We start from the raw sequence: 20,484 nt of genomic DNA, 5'->3' as shown, positions 1-20,484 counted from the left end.
CATCACTCTCCACATTTAAGAACCATCTCATTACCGGATTAAAAACATTTACTATGGTCACATCTTACGTACGACTTCCACCGATGTGGATACTTGTGTGTAGTGTCTCTGCTCCTCGGCTCTTCATGTCCTCATGGTTTTGATTTGATCTAGAGAAAACAGTGAAGAATACACACAGTCAGTCAATCAAAAATCTGCGTCTTTTTTTTGTCTGTGGAACCAACCAACTCAGCACGATTTGACAAAATACTGCTGTACAGAGTAAGGAAGCACCGAGAGATTCAAGGATAGCATCTGATTGCACGTTTTCTGAAATAAATTGTGGTTTTTAAAGTAGAAATTAAGCTTTATTTAGTGTGTAACGGAGTTGAAACATGGTGAATAACAAGCACATGAGGAAATAACAACTAGTATGATGTGGAAGAAAATTAAACAGAACAATTAAGCTGTAGCCTTTACAATTTGTGAAGTGTATTGTTTCAAACGTTTTTTTAGTCCTACACTGAGTTGTATGTGTTATTAGTTATAGCCTCAAAGGTTCAGAATAACCCAGTACCTCACTCAGCTAATACAAGATTTAAGACGTAGACACAGTAAATTAGGGTAACGTAAAGCTAGGGAAATCTACAGACAGTGTTGTACACTTGAAATGTTAGTTAAATGTTATGTAGTAATACATTTTCTACTGCCTTGAAATAATTTCATTTTAATTACCTGATCATGCAAATGTAAGCACTGCATGTTTTATTCAAGCGACTTGGAAAGTGTCCTCAGATGTTTTGTACCTTATTGTAAATTCATCAAAACCTAATACAGTTTCACTTTTATAAAGAAAATGACCTCAAATGACCAAATATATTTATTCAAATCACTCAACTAAATGATGAGTGCATCAGAAATAAAGGCTGATGTTTATCAGCATTGGACGGCATTTTTAAGCCAATAAAACACAATTATTTCATCCAAAAAGTATTTTTTTTGGTTTTCAGGTGACCTGTGTGCTGTATTTAATATTTTCTATGCCTTATTTTATTTAAAATACTGTATATGATTGCACTGCAGTGACTTTTAGTGTTGGCCACTAGCAGTTATATTATATATATAATATACATAAACAGTTTTATTTTATTAGATGAAGGAAAAAAAGAGAATTTGCATTAATTATCGGCACTGGTCGGAGAAAAATACACATTGGTCGACCTCGCAATGTTTTGTATGTAACTGTAGTTGCTGTATATAAACAAAATTCTTGTTATTCTTGTATATTTAACTGACCACACATTACTCTGTCTCACTTTCATCATACCTTGTAACCAGTCGACTCCTTCCTGTAAACCTTCCCCTTTCAGAGCATCTGTGGCACTGAAACAAACCAACAACAACGTGTATATTCTGCATTTACTGCGACAGAAACACTCGTAAGGACATAATTCAAACTTGTTCTCTATTAACATCCTCATTATCTGCCACTTGAGTCTGGGTGATACATGTCGTCTCAGTGGTACCGGAACGCGGGCAGAGTAAACAAGCGAAATGTGTGTTGACGCGTGTTCATACCAGATGTGCCAGGGTTTGTCTTTGATGTTCTCCAAACAGAGCAGCTGTGAGACCTTGACTGACGACAGAGAGTCTCTGACATCCATCTTGTTGGCAAAGAAAAGGATGGGAATTCTCCTGTGTTTAATATCTGTAGCGGAAAAACGTGTAAAGTCATTCAGGTGAAAGAGCCAGAAACAAGGAGTACTGGTATGTACTGTGCTATGTAGACTTAAATTAGACTAAGAAGAATAAACAGTGGCACTGTGGGGGAAAGCATGGTGGAATAGTGGTTTGCAGTCAGTTTTTTCATTTGTTTATGTGGGTTTTAAAACAGGTTTTTGGGATAATGCTCCTGTTAGTGCCTCTAACCCAAGACACCAACAACCTGGAGCTCATCAGTGGCTGCCAATTGCTCCTAGTTCTCCAAAAGGTTCCTAGTAGAGTATGGGTAAATCTATGTATGTCATGGGGAAATATTCAACAGGCAACTGTCAGAGATACATGATATTCAACAAATAAGAATCAGAGAAAAAGGACATGATGGAACACGAGGGACTGAGATGAGAAGGGGTGACGGGAAAATGACAGACTGGGTGGTGTAGGAGTATCCTAACTCCAGAGGATGGCAGTGAAACCTCATTAAACCCCACAGAAGATGAATAAAGTTATTTTAACCTTACCTGAAGATAAACCAGGATAGCTGAGTAGGTTTACACACGTTTAAACCGTGGTAAATGCAAATTAACTTACCGGAATGATTTAGTAGAGTGTCGAGTTCTTCTTTGGCCACAACCATCCTCAATTTGTCGGCACTATCGATGACAAATATGATCGCCTGACCCTCCCTGAGGAGGAGAGAAGAAAAACAGTGATTAGAGATCCACAAATGAGCCAAAAATTGTAAAGAGGATCATTGTTTTCCACCAACAACAGTAGACTCACTTGTAATAATGCTCCCAAAGATTTCTGTACCGGCCTTGGCCAGACATGTCAAACACTGTGAAGGACAGACTAGAGGAGAGGAGACGAGAGGATACTTGTTAAAAATATATCAAACTGCCACAAACATTAATATCTAGAAAAGACCAACTGGAAAAGTGTCATAATAAATAGTGATAACATCTACCTGGATGTCTTGAATTTCTCTATGCTGAAACCAATGGTTGGGACGATGTCTTGCGCCTGAGCCTGAAAGATAAAAGATGTATACTCTCAGCAGCAGCTCACACAACAGTAAACACGCAAAACAAAGCAAACATAATTACAGCAAAGTAACTTTAAAATCCACACTTACATTGGAGGGCTTGAGCTGGTTTATGATGGTGGTTTTCCCACTGTTGTCCAGGCCGAGACACAGGACGTTCACCTCCTTCTTCAGGCCCAGCCAACCCACCAACTTATCAAACAGCCCCATTGGCTAACCAGCGACCATCAGCTGTCAGCGTGATCTGAAAACAAAAACATCAGAACATCGTGGCATATTTCTAAGGTGTAAAATATCCACACTTACAACTCAAATGTATGACATTTGGTGTAGTTGTGATGACACGTTTAATTTAGAGATTAGGGTTTAGGGTTTAGTAGAGATGGTTAGGGTGAGGAAATAGCGGAAACATTTTATCTGTGTGTGTACACACACATCTATAGAAAGTGAGACATGCAAATACGTATGTAATACATATGTATATCAAATATGTATTTACATATGTATAATTACAATTCAATCATACACTGTTTGTAAGGGATATATCTTCGTCGTGCAATACAATAATCAATACGCTAGGACAAATATCAATACAATAATCAATATGCTCGGACAAATATCAATACAATAATCAATATGCTCGGACAAATATCAATACAATAATCAATATGCTAGGACAAATATCAATACAATAATCAATACGCTAGGACAAATATCAATACAATAATCAATATGCTAGGACAAATATCAATACAATAACCAATACGCTAGGACAAATATCAATACAATAATCAATATGCTAGGACAAATATCAATACAATAATGAACTAATAAAGGTGCTGTAAAGTAAACAGACCCTGCCAATTTCACTCTAAATACCGCACTTGTAACTTTTCACAGCGTTTTGTTTTCTTCAGTTGGACAGATATTGTCATGTATATCGCTTATGATTGTCTCGCAATACATTGATTATCACAGAATCGTTGCATCGCGATATTACTTGGTATCGCGGATGTACCCTGTGATTCCCACCCCTACTGTATGTTGTCATTGTTGACATCATTAATATTTGTGCTTATAAAGTAATACTATTTCAAAAGTTGGTTGTGATTTAATGGTATCCTACAGTCCTAAAACCTCGGAAGAAGCAAAGACTCCAGGCGACTTAAACACGCAGCTTTTAATGACTGAACACAGACAGATCAGAGACGCGTGTGACTTAAGCTAACGTGCTAACCGCGTAATTAACATTTTAGTTAATCTCCTGTTGTGAATGTTGCTAGTTAGCACTCGCTAACGTAACAGTGAATGGTATTTGACATGACTTGGGTCGATTAAAGGGACGTTTAAAACGCATTTCAAACACGAAGGTAACAAACACGACACTAGACATTTATTTAAATCCAAATTTAAGTGTTTTATATTTGGCGCTAACGCGCTGGCTAACGTTAGCTTTGGCTGTCGCTAACCGCAGAGCCGGACTTTACCTGTGATTTTTAGCCTCAGGATGTTGTTCTCGGGATTCACGTCGCATTCCCTGGCGTTAGTCCATCAAATAACCGGGATAGAAGCCGAGTTTCATTCACTTCACCTCAAAAGCGTCGAGTTATTTACCCTGTTGCTGGGAGACCAGAGAGCTGACTCTTCTTCCTTTACTGTGTATGGCAGATAAGACGCAGTACGGACTCACTGCTGCCCTCCTGAGGTCATTTGTAGACCTAAGTGTTTTTGATGAGACACACCATACCAGGGAGATTCACTTGTTGCAGCAGCAAAAATGTCAAAAAGGAGAAGAATAATTAATAAAAGGAGACGAAAATATATATATATATAAAATAGGAATAGGAATCGAAAAAAATAATAAAATAAGAATATAAATGAGGAAAAAATAGACTGATCAAGCAAGAACGTAAACCTGATGTGAACCTTTATGTCTTTAATTTTTTTTTAATTCTGTACAGCACTTGCCTACAGTCCACTATGGTTGTTTTTTTTAAAGTGCTTTACAAACAAAGTTGTATAACTGTATAACTTAAAAAATGTAATTTTTTTACAAATATATCTGAACTGGCCTCACTTTTCCCATCCTTCAGAGCCATTGGTGCCTCAGTGGAGTCACAGAGCTGACTCAAGTGCGCCATCTGCATGTTAAATAAAGCTCTTTCCAAGGTAACACTGATAAATAAGCAAATACACAAACAAATCAGTGCAAATAAAGAGAGAAAGAGAGAGAGAGAGAGAGAGAGAGAGAGAAAGTCTGAAAGAATTTTATTTTCATAGCCCAAATCACAGCATTCATTATCCCGAAGCATGTTCAACAGAAAGCCGAAGAGCTAACAATTAGATGGATCAAAACTTTTTACACGATGACTAATCACATAATGTCGGAACTCTGACATAACCAACTATGGCTATCTATAGATATAAAAAGACTGATATAACCATCAGAATTAAACAGATTTATGTCAAAATAATAAAGAAAAAAAAATTACTAAATTATTTCTATAGGCTATATTCAAAACATCCTTTTTTAAAACTTGATTACAGGTGAAAACACACATATAAAAGCATTAACAGAAAAAATGTAGCCATAATCGGACACTTTTTTTAGACACTGTATATTATTATGCACTTTTTTGTGCTTTTAGAAAAAAAACATGATGCCCGATAACAAAAACGACATGTACAGTATTTTGGTCATCATCATCGCCTCATAAGCTCTGTGTGCTCATCAACACCTGTTTGACAAACTCACCTGACGATTCACTTCATGTCCAGAAAATGTGTCAAGTCTCTCGAGTGACAATTAAGAGGACACTGGTATTGTGTTTGAGAGCGGGCGCGCATCCATGGATACCTGCTTAGTTAATGTGCACGAGACGGTGAAGAAGCAGGAGACAAAAACAGAAGACGTATTTTAAAATAGGCTAATTTATTCAGGAACAAACATACTGAATAAAACGTAACAACTTCCACAAGACTTTTTTTCTTACAGGACATACTGCATTATCATGAGGATCCAACACACGTGTCTATAAAATCTTTTGACATTCAGCGGTCTTCAGTTCACAAAAAAAAACAAAAACATGATTGTATTTACCCATTCCATCTATTTTCATGTCTGGTCAAGTCGATTAATTAAACCAGCTGGAAAGGTTTGTTATTAAAAATCACACGCTGTGTAGCATGTGTTGCCCACACCATAATATACCCACATCTTCTCTGATCATGAGGTAACAGACTTGAAACCATTTGAAAAGTCAATAGAAACTATTGGATTGTCACTTGGAGAGAGCGAGAGAGAGAAGAGGTCGAGATTTTGAAGAGACCGCATTCGCAGACGGAGGTTGGCTGTTGTGGAGGTTTTTATTGATAATAATCCATAAGACGATGGGTTGAGTGTTTGATCGGGACCAGATGTGGCCCAGAGGTTTTGACTGCTCTCTCCTGAGCAGCGTGTCGTCATCTCTTTCACCTTAACAGTCTGGTGTTGGGATTTTTTCCAGCAACACACACACACACGCACGTACACACTCGCACACAGTCTGTCTCTCTGTCTCTGTGCAGCAGGTCAGCTCACACTTGAAAGCCGCTCTGTTGGATGTGGTGAAGCTGCAGGCGCAGTGACTGAATGCTGCTTATGATTCTCCTCTGGTGACCGATCAAACAGATCCCGATGCGCCTGATGTCGCTGAAGGGGACAAGAAGAGTTTTACTGTGTGCATCTGAGACAAAACACGGGACACAAATGTCCACCACATTAATATAAGTTTATAACAAGCACAGTAAGCATAGAGTTTATATCTAAGTACGAATACAACAATCTGGGAAGACATACGCTAGGTCTTCTCATCAATACATCAGAGCCTGACCTCATAAATCAGAGGTGTCAAACTCAATAACAGAGGGGGCCGAAATTAAAAACTGTGTCCAAGTCGAGGGCCAGATGAGGTCAAATAACCATTCCATTGTCCATTTCCATCTGTCTTACCTGATTTCCTCTGCTGTATTTAAGTAGAAAAGCATAAACAGTCCTGTAGTCACAGGTATTTTAGCTAATAATTTGCTGCACTTGATGTGTAAAGCTGAAAGAGAGGAAACCAAATACAAATAACCCCCCCTCTGGTTCCGGCTCTGTGTTGTCAAAGTTGTCAAACTTTTAATTTGTTTATTTATTTTACTGGTGAGGTAACCTGGTACTAATCAGTGAGTCAGTGGGAAAAAAAGCTGGAAAGACGTAGCATATTATCGCGTGCGTCGAATAAAATTGCAAGGCCGGCCGGATTTGGCCCGAGGGCCTTGAGTTTGACACCTGTGTCCTAAATGGTCTCTAGAATCAAATGACCATAAATGACCATAGAAACGCTTCCAAAAATGTATCATCATCATAATAAAGCAATACAACGACAACAAACCACTAAAGGAATGGAATGTATGTAAGACCTTTCCTTCCTAACACTCTCACTGCTTCTTTGCTTATCGTGTGCTTTTTTTGGAGACGGCACTCCGTTTTCTTTTTTTAAAATTTGGCTTCACTCACTCTATACTCATGGTTGAAATAGAATCCAGAGTTGTGTATCCGGCTGCGAGGAAGTTGTTCTTATACTGGCTCATTTTGATGGAGTCCAGCCAGTCGCCGATGGAGATGAACAGAGGGTAGTCTGGCAAGCTTTCCGGGGAGTCGGGGAAACTGGGGACGACAAACACAAAGTAAGTAAGCATGACATAAGCGTAATTATGAGGGTCATATTTGCAATAACTGAAGTTTTTAACATGCTTTGACAGGCAGAAAAAAATGAAAACTATGGACGAAATAAGACAACACAATGGCAAAATTACAAAACTCTGCTGGTTCATAATAAGGCAAAGGTAACTCAAATAATCAAGGTGTTTAGAAGATGTTTGAATGCAAAAATGAGCTACAAGCCACTTTAATTAGATGTCCTCTGTTCCTAATAAAGTGGCCAGTGTTTGTACCTCTGTGATAATGATATACATTTTACATTGGAGGCTTATTTCTACTACCTATGATCCATTTTGTGTGAGAAAGACGATTTTCACAACCTACTAAAGCATCATCCAAGGCTAACAAACCATCATGAGCCAGTTTACGTGATAAATCAGGAGGAGACACAATTTAAATGTGACTTAACACTTACCTCTGAGCATCGTTCACCAGAGTGAGCAAACTACTGGGATTGATGATGAGTTTGTCGAGGAACGAGAGCACGTCGCTGAAGCGCGGGCGCTGGCCGAACTCTTTTTGCCAGCAGTGCAGCATCAGCTGGTGAAGTGTCACAGGGCAGCCCATCGGCGCTGGGAGACGGTAGCCCTCTTCAATGGACAAAATGACCTGAGATGGAACATAAGAGACATAACGGATAGTTGTTTGCACCAATGAAAGATACACTGAAGTAAAAAAGACTCGGTGGTTGTGGACTTTTCATGGCTTACATCCTGATTAGACATCTCCCAGTAGGGCCTCTCTCCATACGACATCACCTCCCACATGACGATACCGTAGCTCCACACATCGCTAGCGGAAGAAAACTTTCCATAAGCAATGGCCTCCGGTGCCGTCCAGCGAATTGGTATCTTCCCTCCCTGAGACACAGAGGCTTGTTATTCAGAGATATATTCAGATTTTCTGCACTTCACTGTTAGACCCTGACTCACTGTTGCAGTGTAGGCTGCTTCAATGTCATCTTCAAGGACTCTGGACATCCCAAAATCGGACACTTTGCACACAAGGTTTTCATCCACCAGGATGTTGCGAGCGGCAAGGTCTCTGTGAATGTAACCCATGTCTGAGAGGTAGTTCATGCCTGCTGTGATGCCACGAAGCATGCCCACCAGCTGGAGCACAGTGAACTGGCCGTCACGTGTCTGGAGAGGGTGTGAAAAACAGACAATTACTTATTCACGTATGTGTTCGCCACTTCATTTTCTGGCTGGAAACCTTCATTTCTAAACCGCCCAGTCTCCCATAGAGAAAACCAGCAATTTTTACATCACACCACACAGGAGGTTTTAATCCACTGCTGCTATGGTATCGTGTGCTTCAAATCCGTCATTAGGATTTTTCTGTGAGGCACAAACATATCGAACGAGGCAGCAGAAGAGCAGCAGCTCCTGTGTCCCCACAAGCTAAAAATGCTGATTTTCTCAATGAAATTTGGTGCAGTGGGGGGTTTTCAGCCAGAAAAGGCTGTAATAGCAAGAAGAAAGTAGCAGGTTCCTATAATACCATACATATAGGCATGGGATGATTTTTTGGACTCCATGGCAGGTGCGGCAATGGGGTCAGGGAAGTCAATACACCATGTAACCACACCTAAAATAGTTCTTTAAAAAGGTGTATGTGTGAGGATAGATTCATCTTACCCGGAGAAAAGAGTCAAGGGCTCCATTTTCCATGTACTCCACCACTATCATCACTGGTCTGCCTGAGCGAGAGTCAAAAGACATGATGTGAAATACCAAAAACCACTGGAATGCTGCATCAAACACAGAATTCTGGCATACGGAGGGTTGTAGAAGACAGGAGTTGCAATTTTCTGGTCACAGACAACAATCGGAGGAAGTGAGGACACTATTGTACCAATTATTGATCTCATTCTCCATCATGTCAGTGCCTAACATTGTGTAATTCTGAGTCAGGGTACTCAACACACATAGGAAGCTTACTTCTAGTGACAACTCCCTCCAGCCTGATGATATTGGGGCTGTTGAACTGCCCCATGATTGAGGCTTCACGTAAAAAGTCTCTCCTCTGTTGCTCCATGTAGCCGCCTTTGAGCGTCTTTATCGCCACAGCGATGTCCATCCTTCCAGGTATGCGCAATCGGCCGCTGCAGACTTCACCAAATTCACCTGCAAATGTTGAAAAAAAAAAGTAGGTCATTGCACACTACCTCCACTAGATGGAGCCCATATCACAAGGAAAAGTAAGTAAGAGGCTCCATTACGGCCACAGTCTGCTCAGTTTGATGAAGCGTCAAACATTATTATTCATAGTCAGCAGTTGTGAGTCTGCTCTTCTAAGGTGCTGGATAATAAACTTCTTTATAATCAGCTTGCTAAGAGGATATGATAATTTAAAAGTGGAACTTTATGGGGTTGAACAGTTCTCATAAAATAAAATTGTTACCCAGTATAAAATATGACCGTGTTACTTGAGGGGGCATTAAAAGACTGGTCTCTAACTGCCACGCTTTAAGACTTGTGACTGTGGAGCTCAATGTGTGTGCTCTTTGGGGTTGTAAAATATTACTGCGAAAGAATCTCAGGTCTAGTCCACACGTACGCGGGTATTTTTGAAAAATCAGGTGTGAAAAATAATGCTGTCCTCATTCTAGGTGAAAAACAAACAAACAGACAAACAAAAACACTGTAATGTGCTAACAACGAAAATAAACTGTGTACGTAGCAACGCTAAAACTAGCACAAATTTGGCAAAGTCCAGTGCTATTATGCAACTTACCTCATGTAAACAACATTACAAGCCAAAAACTTTCCTGTTTTTCCTGTCCACACATATAAACTATGAACAAAGACTTTGAAAATCGTCTGGTAGAAGTTTTTAGAGAGCTAACCCACAGTTAGCATGTGAACAAAAGGCCAAAATACACAGAAACAAGCTACGTTTAGCTCATGTCTACATCTGTACCTAGCTAAAAACTAGCTACAGACAAATAACTCTTCACTTTCAGTGATTTAAAGCTTTAATTGACAACTTTGTTTTGCCTTATGATGTTAAAAGTGATTGCACAGTGTAATGGGGATTTAAAAAACAAACAAACAAAAAATAAAACCATATTCCTTGTAAGCTTTGCTTCACTACATTAAGCTCTTTGCTTTAACGGCACAAGGATTTGCATAATTGAGTATCCAAAACAACGAAGAGTCTACAGTTCACATGGTATTTATCGTGTTTTCATGCAGACTTATAAAGGTCTGAGGAAAAGTACATCTTTCCTTACCAGCTGTCGCATGTCTTGCCACTGCTGTGACATAGAATAAACAGAAAATGCAAGTGACATGATATTTTCCTGTTGCATCTTTAAATTTAAGAGTTTTCTTTAGTAGTGAGACAGTTTGGTTGGCCAAGCCTGTTTGGGGGCATTTTACAGACGCTAATGTTATATCAGTCTGGGGAACAGCACAGAGTTTATGTGTAAAATAATCCTAATAATTAAATTTTACCTGCACCAATCACCCGTTCAATGCAGATATATGAGGGGTCTATCTCTTTGGCAAACTCTTCCACAGCCTGAGTGGGGTCTTCATATGTATCGGGATCCACATATGTCTTTATTCCAGAGAACGGGACTGGAAGACAAGAAGCACAACATACAATATGATACCATGAGTATTATTTCAAAGTAAAACATTAAACTTACAGTTGTGTTGCAGAAAAAAGCACAAGATTTAATCCCATTGAGGAATAAAAACACTGGAGTAAGTTTGTACAAGACAGAGCACATTTTTGACAAAACTGAAATGGTATTGATTAACAGATGATTTCATCAACAATAAGCCTACATAAATATAGATCATGTTTATGGGGAGCGTATCATATTATATTTTAAGACTTACGTATATTCAGAAGTAGTTAGATTTAAAATTTAATTTGGCACTGATGTGATTCTCATTTTAAATGAAAAGATTTGTTTCTCCACAGTATCGAAGGTCTGTGATTTACAGTGTTTTGACACTGTTGAATTGTTATTTTATTTTTTAAAAATTACTTTTTCTAGTTTCTGTTTCCCTGTGAAGTGATTAAAATCCCACGTCTGACTTTGTCACCCCACAGAAAAATGTCTTACTAACCTCGATCCTTACCAAGTTTAAATGATTAAAAATTGTTTAAAAATTTGATTTCATATCATGTAAAATTCAACCACCACACACACACACACACACATACTGGCCTACTCACTTTGGTGGGGACCAAAGTTTGCAAACAATAAATAAATGTAAAAGCACCGCTTATAAATAATCTCTTCAAAAAGAGAAACAATGTTCACCTGCTTTGGGCGCACATAGTGTGTGTATGCAAGTCTGTGAACACTGTATGAGTTCTGTCCTCTCCTCCTATTCTCTACCGCACACACATACTGGCCTGTTTGCTTTGGTGGGGACCTGTGTCCAGGGGTCCAGGGTGAGGACCAGGGTTAGTGTTCATCAGTATTTGTACAGAATTTAAACGTAAATGCTCCGGTATTCTCTAACAAACAGGTAGATAAGAAACATTTCCACCATTTTGAAGCTGGTTGAGCTAGAGTCTAGCTCTCTGTCTCCCTCTTCCTCTGTCAGTGGTACTGCAGCCTAATATTTCTGTTGTTTTCTGTGTATGTTTGCATATTCAAGACAAATAAATTTTAGCTAGCTAGTGGACCAAAGGCAGTAGTGAGGAGCCACTTATTAATCTCGCTGATATTTATATCGTTACCTTGGAGACATAGCGACGCCTAAAAATCCTGAATCCATAATTCATTACTACACTTATTTTCCGCGTGTTCTCAGCCACTATTTTCTTACATATATTATGTGTGAAGAGGAGAAAACTCTGTTTTACACAGACTTAAAATGACTCAAAAACCAAACATTTGCCCGTAGGCTACAAATAAATGAATGAAGCACAAAACTTTCCATTTTTTTTTTGCTGAGGAAATGATTCCTTGCTGGACCGCAGTGTGTGTGAAACTATAATTATTAGTGTATTTGCTCCAGGTATATTGTTGGGTTAGAGGGAAAAAAAAAAATCTGAAAAGATGAAGAAAAACAATGAAAGGGTCCCAGAGAGATGCATGTGTATAAAGACACTGCAGGCAGCCCGACTTCAACATCCTCCTCCTCTTCTCTGGCTGAGGCTGGAGAAGCTGCAGCAGCAGCAGCAGCACTGAGCACTGAGCACTGTGAATTATAACTGAAACTTCCTCTCTAACACCTTGTTCGGTTGAGCTGGGGACTTAATGTACTTTATAGCTGTGTTAGCTTATATTGTACAGGTTTAAAGGCTTCATCTGAGATATATATTCTATTTTGCCTCCGTCTCCAGAGTGCTGGAGCTCGGCTCTGTAACAGACTAAAACTTTTCTACTGATTTGTTGAGCCCGCTGTGCTTCCTCCTCCTGCCTACGTGACGCCTTCCCAAACACACACACGACAGGAAAGAACAAACAACAAGGCAACTAAAGTGGAGAGAAATCACATTACCTATACATCATTTTAATAACATTTGATACAAAGGCTCATGAATCCATATTTTAAGACACTTATATTGTCCTATAATCAAGGTTTTTCTTCATTAATGGGAGAAAATTGTGCTGTATGTATAAAAAATTATATACACTACCATGTCCACTGTGGAAGCGAGTCCTCCTCTTCTCCTCTGACTTCATCCTGGCTTTGATGTAGCCCTGACACCTGCAGACAGTCATTGAGAGGGTAATTCATAACCCTCGGTCACGCTTTAGCTTTGTTAAATACTATTTATTATAAACATAGAGCCAATTGCTAGTTGAATGAGTGTAGTTGTTAGGATAATATCGCATTGTACAGACTGAGCCAGTTTCAAGGTCAGCTTCGACTGTGTTAATTCCTTGCCAGTGAGGAAAGATGCAGCGCAAAATGATAACATCAACAACTTCAAAATAGACGCACTGTAGCTTTAAATGTCATTGTGTAACTTTTAAAAAAATAAAACTGGACTATAAAACTTGGTAGAACAATTAAAAACCCCAAAAAACTGCGTACGTCATAAGTCTGGGTCATTTTTCATTGTTTATTATTAAGTGCCACTAATGGTAAAATCCCGTGAACCAGAGGCGAACTGAATTGAATGGAGCAAACTGCTGGTACATGGATTACATGCTGAGTAATTAGGCAGAAAATTGGTTCAGCCATTTGGAAAATAAGAGCGTCTGGATGGTGGCAAAAGACAGTCTATTAAGAGACTTCCTGCTGTAGCACCACTCTGGAGATTAGGAGAAGCGAAAAAAGGTAGGTAGAATATGTGCGAGTGGCGTTTAAGATAAGCCGGGCATCAGAGAGAGAGACACACACACACACACACACACACTTACCGTCCAGTGATGAGGAGGAAGAGGGTGAGGATGACCAGCAGAGAGAAGCCTCCCACAGACGCCGTGACCACCACCAGGACTTGACCCTGATCGGCGACATCGGGATCTGAGGAAAAGTACAAGAACGATGAGGAAAACACGAGATAAGACTCATCAGCAGCTGTGGATACTAACAACTCTGACACTAGGTTTTTAAACCTATTTCTCTGTTGCTTCATTAAATGTTTTCCATCTGCTTTACAAACTGTTGCATTTTAAAGTGTCATACAACATATATATGTATATATCATTGGTTAAGTTTATTATAGAGCTGCTATCAACTTGGTTTCAGTTGCTGTTCCTGGGAAAAAGTACAGTGTATCTTCAGTTCAGTAAGTTAATCAATTTTTTAGTCCAAAAACAAGAGAATTCCTCCAGATTCATCCCTGAACACATTGATAAATTAGCTATTGAGCCTCTGTAAATGTGTAGATTAAATATTTTCTTTGGATTGTAGCAAACATGACCCACATGTAGAAGCAAAATCCAACTATATACATGACCTACATCAGAAGTTTTTGCTGGAAGAAAGCGAGTGCAAAGGTGGACATCTACATATTTATCACTAAAAAAAAAAAAAAAGTGTGTTGGGCATTCGTGTAACAGGATTAAAAATCATCCGAGCATTATGCGTGCTTTAAAAAAAAAAATGTAATAAGCACGAATGCGCAGCCTGGATCAGGAACTTATACAAGAGCTTATAAACATTTAAATAACTGGCTCATGCCTGAAGAGGCACTGATGAGTTGCACTGATCCGTAGCAAAGACCAACCATGAATTGTCTCCAGGGATTTTATGGGATCATTGATCAACACAGACGCCGCCACATTAAAACTCCCTTCTTCTTCTTCTCCTGTACATTGCGTTCAAACTTAACTTCATACTCATTGAGGGGATTCCACAAATCTCGCTGACTGAAAATCAGTGCCCGTGCCTCCCTAACACAAATCCAGAGCGAAGACACGCTCCCTTTGTCCCCGAGCTACCTTCAGCCGCAGTGGCAAACTCAAAGGTGGGGCTGTACGCCGAGTAGCCAGCTGCAGTGCGAGCGCGCACGTGGAAGATGTAGACGGTGGAGGGTCTGAGGCCCGTCACCACCACGCTGGGATTTCTGGTGCGCGTTGACGAGTAGCTCAGCTGCTCTTGCTCCTGAACAACAGAAACAGAAACAGATGGTAAACAAACGCATTAAACTTGTTATCGCTGCAACATTTGAACATACTTTTTTCTATCCTATTAACTAGGAGAGCAGATGGCGAATAAAGCACAAGATACATTTTGAAGGCTCAAGATTTAAATTTAGGTGTCAGCATGCGACCAATGCACATTTCTCTGCGAGCAGTAATTGTTCTGTGTACACTCACCAGCCACTTTATTAGGTACACTTGTTAACCTGCTTGTTAACCATAGACCTCATATAAAAAGTGGACATTTGACCGATATCATGTAAAGTAAAGCAGCCATCACGAGCAACCATGCAGGAACTAATTTGGTACAGTACAAGCTGTCAATCACACTGGTGTCCACTCCAATGTGCTGAACTTACATAAAAGTGACATAATCTGCTCTTGAGAAGCCTGTTGGCTTTTCAGTTAAATAATTTATTTCTGGTTCGACTCACCCTGCAAACTGGAAAACGACGTCCACATTTCATAAAAAAAGCTATGTTCTTAATGCAAATCTCTAATCAGCCAATCACACGGTAGCAATCCAGTGCATTTCAGCATGTAGAGAATCTCAAAACGACCTTGCGAGGTTCCAAGGAGGAGGAGGAAAGTTGATTTAAGTGACTTTAATTGCGGCATGGTTGTTAGTGTTGTTTTTTTATCCATATACACTGTGAGAATAGGCACAAAAACTTTTGTTTTTGCATATAAACGTTTGTCATTATTCACATTTGGTAGGTGAGCAAGGACAGGGGTTCGTTTTTGTCTTGGACACAAGAAAGGGGGAAAAGGTTGGGAACAATTGATCTACCGAATGATCCAAAAAGGATAGAATACCCAATGAGAAGCAGTTCTCTGGGGAAAAGTGATGCTGGAGGTCAAAGAAAAATGACTAAACCTTTTTGAAATGAAAAGAAGATTGGCTACACCAGCAAAAGTCACTCCTACCACTCTGTCCCTAATAAAGTGGCTGGTGCATGTATGTCCCTGTCACAACTAGGTCCTAGAAAAGGCTAAGAAAGTGCAGTCCGACCTATTTACATGCACTTACCTTCTCATAGTATTTGACCTCATAGTCCACTATGTCTGACGGAGGCTGCTCCACTTCTGACCAGGAGAGGGCGATGCTTGTTTGAGAGGCCCAGTCTTTTCTGACTGCACCCACCAGAGCAGGACCTAATGATAAATCAAAGAGTTCAGTAACAACAACAATAACACAAGACGCCGTCATTTATTCACGGCATTGCTATATTTCCAGATGAGTCAATTCGCGGGTACAAATCTAGAACGAGCTCGCTGAAATGTTTCTGTGAGTCAAGACGAAATAAAGTGACGTGGATTTGTAAAAGAAGGACTGAGCAGCTCATGGTCACCTTCCAAAAAGCACATTTTAAAAGACGGGATCCTTCAGTCCTCGTTCAAGAGGCGTCAACAACATCAACAAACAGAAATACCCACAGGAGAAGGAGGGCCAAGGAAATTACCATTTCACTGTCCAGCTGTAGCAGGATGTGCGACCTGAGGCCAATTTTCGTTGACTGAATCCTCACGCCCAGAGCGACTGTTTATCATTTTTGTCATTACCTCTGAATTTGTGCACACACACACATTTATTTTACTCATGGCTGCCGAGGAGACATAGAATCACCGAGCAGAGATTCAAATATTTACCATCAATTATTCATAAAGCCTGTGCTTGAACAAATTTTGGCAAAAATAATGGAGCCAATCCCTTTGTTGTCTCGTGTGCTGTTTTGCGACGTCGTTGTCGGAATACAAATCACTGCTGGACAAACAAAATCCCAGCAACGGCCGCACCGATGTTTTTTAAAGACACGCCGCAGAGAAGTCCCCACAGACTGGAAGAAGGGGCATTTCTGAAAGTTGGTGTGTTGCTGTATTTAGTCGGGGAGCGCTGAGCTGCAGATGTAGTTTTCACGCGCGGGTCGAGAAGCCAGGATTTGTCACCCAATGTTTCAAGATCCAGCAGCTCATGCGTTTTTAACCTCTATCCAAACAACAAGGTACGCACACGGGAAATCAGTCGGATGCTCATTGCAGCAAAAATGCAACAACAACAACAACAATAATATATATAAACCAGATGTTCTTAAACTTGTTATACTAAGAACCACCTGAGAAAATATTGAGCTCTTGAAGTAACACCATCGTCACCAACGTTTAAATCCAGTGGTGTAAATAGGCCGAGCAAAGTCAGCTACAGACTTTTCACAGGAGGCAGATTTATTCCCAATAAGATCATTTGCTCTCTCATCATCCTCCTATAGTGAGATTAGATTAAGATGGAGTGAGAGATTTTCTTTTATTTTTTTGGTTATTTGTTTCATTTTCTACACAATCCGGTCCAAATTCAGCTCCGCTCCACTCCGATCGCGTGCCCTGGTTACAGTATATACAATAGAACAGTATTTCTCCAAGTACCGCCAGAGGAAGCTCGCGTACCACTGGTGCTACATGTACCACACTTTGAGAACCATGGATGTAAAACACTCATAGATAATCAATAATCCATTTCGGCTCCTCTGTACATACACTAACACATTTTATTCATAATTCAGTCATTTTTAATTCCAAAGGACTCTTAATGAGCAAATACTTTTGTCATGTTTATATTTCATGTTACCAGAGTTGTGTTTTCTTCGTCTGTTATTTAAATTCTGAAGGTTGATTCTGATTCTGATTCTATTATAGGGAACATGTCTGGTTAAAATAAAAAAAAATAAAAAATAATTGCAATATGATATGATACACTTTTATCGTCCCAATGGGGATATTTGTCCTGGACTCGATTCGTACATATTTAATGCCTTCACAGATACAATAAAAAAAACAAAATGAACAGCATATACACTTTGCATACACCTGATACAGTAAAAAAATTATGAGGAATATTAAAAAATACAATGGAAAAGGCTGAAAAAGAAGAGAAAATTCACCGTGTGTCTCCACAAATGCTTGTCTGAATAGAAAGGAATCAACAGAACTTGTAGCTGGGTTAGATTGTTCCACAGTTTTTGGTGCAAAGTAGTTTCTCAACTGGTTTTTGTGAGGAACTGAACTTTAGGAACTGATAAAAAAAACAAACTCAGCAGACCTGAGGGTTCTTGCTGGGTGATAAGGTATTAAAAGGTCCAAAATGAGCAAAGGTGCTTTATTATTGAGAGCTTTGTACAGTATGTGAATAAAATGACCTTCATTTATATACCAGTGCAGGGAAGCACAGACGGGAGTAACGTGCTCTGTTTTCCTTGTGCTTTAGAAGCCTTGCAGCAGAGTTAAAGAAACACACAAACACACAAACACACAAACTTCTTAGTGAGGACACACCATAGACATAATGCATTGCTTAGGCCCTTACCTTAACCTAAACCATCAAAAATAACCCTTACCTTAACCCTGAAACCCGGTTTTCACCCTGAAAAAGATTTTTAAAGTTGTGGGGCCCAGACAAAATGTCCCCACAAAGATATAAATACATGTACATGTACCCTTAACCCAACCTAAACCATCAAAGCTAACCCTTAACCCAACCTAAACCATCAAAACTAACCCTTAACCCAACCTAAACCATCAAAACTAACCCTTAACCCAACCTAAACCACCAAAACTAACCCTTAACCCAACCTAAACCATCAAAATTAACCCTTAACCCAACCTAAACCATCAAAACTAACCCTTAACCCAACCTAAACCATCAAAACTAACCCTTACCCCAGCGTAAACCATCACAACTAACCCGTGCCCTATCCCTAAAACCAGGCCTTCACCCTGAAAAAGCCCTTAAAAGTTGTGGGGCCCAGACAAAATTGTCCCCACAAGGTCAAAATATCCTCACAAAGACATAAATACACACTCTCAGGTAAACAAATGGCTTACATGACTTGACCACGCTGCAGTAATCCCGTCAGCTGCGTCGGTGTGTTTTCAAGATAAAAGAGCAAAGTAGTCACCCCTAGTTTTTCCTCCTCCTTAACTAATAAATGAATAAACTATTAATGAATTAATTTATGGAAAAATAAAAGATCAGAACCTGAGGAATAAGAAAAATGAGAAAAATGAGAAAAAAAGTCAGTATTCTGGGATTAAAGTATTTTTATTAAAGACATTAATCTCAGAATTCACACTGTTTTATTTTATTTTTCTTTTTTTCTCTCATTTTTTTTTTTTACATGTGGCCCTAATACTCTTCCATACTGAATTACAGAATTCAGATTTTTTTAATCCTCTTCCGTAGACGACTGAATAATGTGCTGTATAAATATAAATAAAAATAAACCCAGCCGACGTGTACAGAATCTTTCTATTTAAAACACCAGATCACACGCCAAGCTGTCACCTCATTCTATAGGTAACGATGCTTACACACAGCAGAGCGCCAAGATCTCGCGGATCTCTGTCTGGCTGTGGTTATTAATGGCAAACAGCAGACACACAGACGGGAACGTACAGCACAGCGTGTACAGACAGAACACTGTATACAATGCAAAGGTGCACAGGGAAGACTTGCTTTGTAAATGTCATGAATAATAACTGACCGGTGCCGAGTTTGCTTCACTCAACAAACAAACAAAGTGCTCGACATCGAACACCAGTTCGATAAATGCGGCTGATATTTTTCTTCCACAAATCTATTAACATTTAAGTCTGGAAATGTCAGAAAATGTCAACGACAGCTCAAAAGTTGACAAAATTACAACAATTGTAAAACTTATTCAACTCTTCAACAAAGTTTTTGTGACTTATCAGCATTTAGAGGAGAAGAAGAAAGTCTCAGGAATTTTTAATAACTAGCCGTTTAACACTCATCCTCTATTACTTAAGCAGGAAGCTACTACACTCTTAACACTTCAAACTTATCACTTTATCATCTTTACAGTAATCTGGTTTGATTTTAACATATATAAATAAACTATAGAGAATACATGCATTTGGAATGAGGTATGTTTGTCACAGTAAATGTACATTCCCACTCATCTGCACAGACAAATGACCAAGAAGATAATCCTAATAATCAAGAACATAGTCATAATTATCATCTATCACTTAATAATAATAACAATAATATCATTATTATTTTAATAATAATAATAATAATAACAATAATTATAATAATAATAACAATAATAATGATAATAATAATAATAATAATAATGATGATTATAGTAATAATAATTATAATAATAATAATAATAATAATAATAACAATTATAATAGTAATAATAATAATAACAATAATAACAATAATAATATATAAAGCAATAGTTTCATCTGCTGGAAATGAAGCATGACTAAAAAAACCAAAATATCAACTTTTACTAAAACGTGTGACTGTTTGTGCTTCTCATTTGACAGAATCTGCTAAAACACATAGTAATGAAAGAAAAATAGTGACCATAAATGTCATTCAAATATGAAATGATGGCA

General features: G+C 38.9%; 2 protein-coding genes across 2 annotated transcripts in view; both read right to left on the bottom strand.

Moving 5' to 3' along the window:
• Nucleotides 1-4,396, bottom strand: arl6 (ADP-ribosylation factor-like 6). The gene is made up of 8 exons (XM_058629598.1): nucleotides 4,231-4,396; nucleotides 2,834-2,987; nucleotides 2,666-2,727; nucleotides 2,482-2,550; nucleotides 2,290-2,384; nucleotides 1,558-1,687; nucleotides 1,307-1,362; nucleotides 1-149 (listed from the first exon to the last, which is right to left on the bottom strand). The coding sequence occupies exons 2-8, from the start codon at nucleotides 2,951-2,953 to the stop codon at nucleotides 124-126; spliced, it is 558 nt and encodes a 185-aa protein (XP_058485581.1). The 5' UTR covers nucleotides 2,954-2,987; nucleotides 4,231-4,396; the 3' UTR covers nucleotides 1-123.
• Nucleotides 4,397-5,667: 1,271 nt separating this feature from the next.
• epha6 (eph receptor A6) overlaps nucleotides 5,668-20,484 on the bottom strand; it is a 59,064-nt gene continuing 44,247 nt past the window's right edge. Inside the window, exons 9-20 of the mRNA XM_058630220.1 lie at nucleotides 16,091-16,215; nucleotides 14,860-15,022; nucleotides 13,834-13,939; nucleotides 13,104-13,174; nucleotides 10,949-11,074; nucleotides 9,431-9,616; nucleotides 9,128-9,189; nucleotides 8,420-8,629; nucleotides 8,198-8,347; nucleotides 7,903-8,096; nucleotides 7,284-7,433; nucleotides 5,668-6,434 (exon numbers count right to left, since the gene is read on the bottom strand). Of these exons, the coding sequence (XP_058486203.1) occupies nucleotides 6,320-6,434; nucleotides 7,284-7,433; nucleotides 7,903-8,096; nucleotides 8,198-8,347; nucleotides 8,420-8,629; nucleotides 9,128-9,189; nucleotides 9,431-9,616; nucleotides 10,949-11,074; nucleotides 13,104-13,174; nucleotides 13,834-13,939; nucleotides 14,860-15,022; nucleotides 16,091-16,215 (1,658 nt within the window). The 3' untranslated portion in view covers nucleotides 5,668-6,319. The remainder of the gene's footprint in view (nucleotides 6,435-7,283; nucleotides 7,434-7,902; nucleotides 8,097-8,197; nucleotides 8,348-8,419; nucleotides 8,630-9,127; nucleotides 9,190-9,430; nucleotides 9,617-10,948; nucleotides 11,075-13,103; nucleotides 13,175-13,833; nucleotides 13,940-14,859; nucleotides 15,023-16,090; nucleotides 16,216-20,484) is intronic.

Source organism: Solea solea, chromosome 5 (genome assembly GCF_958295425.1).
Source record: "Solea solea chromosome 5, fSolSol10.1, whole genome shotgun sequence".
Taxonomy (NCBI): Eukaryota; Metazoa; Chordata; class Actinopteri; order Pleuronectiformes; family Soleidae; genus Solea; species Solea solea.
Note: the sequence above shows the minus strand (reverse complement) of the source record. Positions and strands in the feature narration are given on the sequence as shown.